The sequence below is a fragment of the Bison bison genome, unplaced genomic scaffold (assembly GCF_000754665.1).
Source record: "Bison bison bison isolate TAMUID 2011002044 unplaced genomic scaffold, Bison_UMD1.0 scf7180017864067, whole genome shotgun sequence".
Taxonomy (NCBI): domain Eukaryota; kingdom Metazoa; phylum Chordata; class Mammalia; order Artiodactyla; family Bovidae; genus Bison; species Bison bison.
The window spans coordinates 14,654-18,940 of record NW_011494639.1 but is presented as its reverse complement, the minus strand read 5'-3'; the positions used below and the strand labels follow the sequence as shown (position 1 = coordinate 18,940).

General features: G+C 38.8%; 1 protein-coding gene across 1 annotated transcript in view; it reads right to left on the bottom strand.

The window, feature by feature from the left end:
- The window catches only part of LOC104986340 (membrane cofactor protein-like), a 43,081-nt gene that overhangs the window by 33,172 nt on the left and 5,622 nt on the right, over positions 1 to 4,287 (bottom strand). The window contains exon 2 of the mRNA XM_010836876.1: positions 1,349 to 1,543. Within this exon, the coding sequence (XP_010835178.1) occupies positions 1,349 to 1,543 (195 nt within the window). The remainder of the gene's footprint in view (positions 1 to 1,348; positions 1,544 to 4,287) is intronic.

The following is a 4,287-nucleotide window of genomic DNA, read 5'->3' as shown; positions in this document are numbered from 1 at the left end:
CTCCTTTGCTTTTTGCTTCTTTTCTTTCCTCAGCTATTTGTAAGGCCTCCCCAGACAGCCATTTTGCTTTTTTGCATTTCTTTTCCATGGGGATGGTCTTGATCCCTGTTTCCTGTACAATGTCAGGAACCTCCGTCCATAGTTCATCAGGTACTTTGTCTATCAGATCTAGTCCCTTAAATCTATTTCTCACTTCCAACATTCAGAAAACTAAGATCATGACATCTGGTCCCATCACTCCATGGGAAATAGATGGGGAAACAGTGGAAACAGTGTCAGACTTTATTTTTGGGGGCTCCAAAATCACTGCAGATGGTGACTGCAGCCATGAAATTAAAAGACGCTTACTCCTTGGAAGGAAAGTTATGACCAACCTAGATAACACATTTAAAAGCAGAGACATTACTTTGCCAACAAAGGTCCATCTAGTCAAGGCTACGGTTTTTCCAGTAGTCATGTATGGATGTGAGAGTTGGACTGTGAAGAAAGCTGAGCACCAAAGAATTGATGCTTTTGAACTGTGGTGTTGGAGAAGACTCTTGAGAGTCCCTTGGACTGCAAGGAGATCCAAGCAGTCCATCCTAAAGGAGATCAGTCCTGGGTGTTCATTGGAAGGACTGATGCTAAAGCTGAAACTCCAATACTTTGGCTACCTCATGGGAAGAGTTGACTCATTGGAAAAGACCCTGATGCTGGGAGGGATTGGGGGCAGGCAGAGAAGGGGACGACAGAGGATGGCTGGATGGCATCACCGAATCGATGGACATGAGTTTGAGTAGAATCCAGGAGTTGGTGATGGACAGGGAGGCCTGGTGTGTTGCGATTCATGGGGTCACAAAGAGTTAGTTGGACATGACTGAGCGACTGAACTGAACTGAATATTCCATTACACACATACACTATACCACACCACATCACACCACATCTTCTTTATCTATTCATATAGTGATGGATACTTAGTGGGTTAGTCTTTTAATATTCCTGTAGCCAGAAGTCTCAGAGATCTTGTAATACAAGATAAAATTTTCTTATTTCTTAAGCCAGGGTGTGTTGAGTTTTCTGATGCTTTCAAACAAACAAGAAAACCAAAAAGTTCTAGCTCATGCATATACACAGTAGCTCATGATGTATAAATTGGAATGCCAAGGACATGTGGAGTGACTGGTGGGGAACTCTGCAACTAGACTTATCTTTTAATTTGATTTGACCAATATTAAATTAAATTAGAAGTCAATTTAGCAAGAGGAGTAACTTTATGACTGTTTTGTTTACTTGTAGGTAAAACTATTTATGAAGTGCTTCCATGATCTTTGCAGACTCAGGAGGAAATAAATGGAAATATTATTACCTTTACACTCCGGAGGATCACTGCTCCATCTGTCATAATCAACACAAATAAGCGTACTCTCTCCAACAAGGGAATATTCATCTGGTCCATTTGAAGGATCACACATATAAATTACTATCTCATTATACTGATATTCATCCTTGTAAACGGTAAATCTTCCATTTTTTATATTTCCAGGTGTGGAACACAAAATCTCTTTAAAGGGGGGAAAAGGACATGAAGCAAAGATAAAATAGTGAGACAGCATTAGCAAAGTCCTGAACTTCCTTCAAATAATTCATAACATGTGATTAATATAAGCTAGCTGTGAATCCAATATCCAATTAGAAGAAAGTCTCTATGTCAAAACGTACTATTTCAAATTCAAACGATTAATTTAGAAATTAACTTTTAGAATGAAGCTTATTCCTGAAATATGACATACATATATTTATCTGCAAGGCCATTCTAAGTTTTGTTTTCACCATCATAAAAGAGGCTGACAATTTAATGCAAAAATGTACTTGTGATTAAAAATAAAACTCTGTGCTAAGAAAATCCTTTATGATTTATAAATATCTCCACTAACAAATTGATTGTTAACATTAATACTATTACTATAATTAAGACTATTACTGTCATTTTTCAGTTTCATCTCTTTGAGAGTATGGTTAAATTTTTCAGAGGTTACTGTGTGATTGTAAACTGTGTGATTTTGCAATAGGCTGAATCCAGATGTCTTCCTTTAAGCCAGATATTAAAGTAATTTGCAGACTCCCTTGGTGTACAGAGGATAGGAATCCATGTGTCAGTGCAGAGGACATAGGTTTGATCCCTGGTCTGGGAAGACTCCACATGCTGTGGGAAGCTAAAGCTTGTAGGCCACAGCCATGGAAGCCAGAGGGTTCCAGGGCCTGCAACCCGCAGCTAACGAGCCCTGCGCTGCAGCCACTGAAGCCCTGCATCCGGAGCCTGTGCTCCACACCGCAGGGAGAGGCCTGTGCACCGAAATGAAGATCAGCCTCACACGGAAACATGCAAAACCACCGGTCACTACAGAAATTCAAATCAAAATGACAATGAGATATCACCTCACACTGGTCAGAATGGCTATCACCAAAAAATCCACAAACAACAAATGCTGGAGAGGGTGTGGAGAGACGGAAACCCTCCTGCACTGTTGGTAGGAATGTAAATTGGTACAGCCACTATGGAGAACGGTATGGAGGCTCCTTAAAAAACTAAAAATAGAGCTACCGTATGACCCTGCAATCCCACTATTGGGCATATACCTAGAGAAAAACATGGCTCGAAAAGATACATGCCCCTCAGTGTCCATTGCAGCACTGTCTACAGCGGCCAAGACATGGAGACAACCCAAATGTTTATCGACGTAGGAACGGATGAAGGAGAGGTGGTGTATATATATATATATACAGCCAATGAATTAGGCCATTCACAGCAAAATACAGACGGACCTAGAGAGTGTGATCTGGAGTGAAATAAGTCAGACAGAGAAGGAGAAACATCATATGACATCCCTTGTATGTGAAAACTAGAAAGAAATCATACAAATGAACTTACTTAGAATACAGAAAGAGACTCACAGACTTAGAAAACGAACTCATGGTTGCCGAGGGGAAGGGATAGTTGAGGACTTTGAAAAGCTCATGTACACACTGCTATATTTAAAATGGATAACCAACAAAAACCTACTGTATAGCACATGGAACTCTGCTCAATGTTATGTGCCAACCTGGATGGGAGGGGGCTTTGAGGAAGAATAGATACATGTGTATGTACAGCTGAATTCCTTCACTGTTCACTGAAACTATCACAAAATTATTAATCAACTATACTCCAATACAAAATGACTTTTGTGTAAAAATAAATAAATTAATTAAATAAAATAAAAAAGAGTAGCCTCTTGCTCACAGTAACTAGAGAACACCTGTGCATAGTAACAAAGACCCAGCATAACCAAAAATAAATTAACTTAAAAAAATTAAAAAGTGTGCGTGGAATCTAGAAAAAAATTAAATAATATGGAAAAAGGTAAAACAGTACTACAATTCTATTTGGTTTAAAATCTTTTGATTTTTCATAAAAATTTGTTGCATATATTTACATGTATTAAGATTACTCTCCTTAAAAATGAATTAATAATTATTTAAATTTTTTTCAGCTTTAATTAATTCCAGTATAATATTAATATCAGTAGACATAACCCATATAAAGAAAAGCTCTTGGATGTCTACTTTAGTTTAAAAGAATAAAGGGATCCCTGCATCAAAGGGGCTTCCCTTGAGGTTCAACTGGTAAAGAATCTGCCAGCGATGCGGTAGACCTGGGTTCAATCCCTGGGTTGGGAAGATCCCTTGGAGAAGGAAAAGGCTCCCCACTCCAGTATTCTGGCCTGGAGAATCCCATCGACTGTATAGTCCTTGGGGTCGCAAAGAGTCAGACACAACTGAGCACCTTTCACTCACTCACACTCACCACATCAAAAAGTTGGAGAAATGCTGCTCTATATTCTAAAGAGAGGATGTACTTACTTTCACATGTTGGGGAATCATCATTCCAGTTCACATTATTTTCAGAAATTTCACAATATAGAATTCTTGCTCCAATCAGATAAAAACTAAATAAGAAAAGAAAAGTTACTATGTTCTTTAGCAATTAGAAAATGTGGATAAAAATGAAAAAAATGTTTATAGGGTTGTCTTTCTACACTATAGTAAATTGAGGAAGACATTCCTTAAAATATCATGGATACGCTAAATCTGGAACTCAACTGAATAGAGAGTTCCTGCATGTGGACCCACTGTGGCCTACAGTAAAATGTGTAACTGTGAAGAAGGCTGAGCGCCGAAGCACTGATGCTTTTGAACTGTGGTGTTGGAGAAGACTCTTGAGAGTCCCTTGGACTGCAAGGAGATCCAACCAGTCCATCCTAAAGG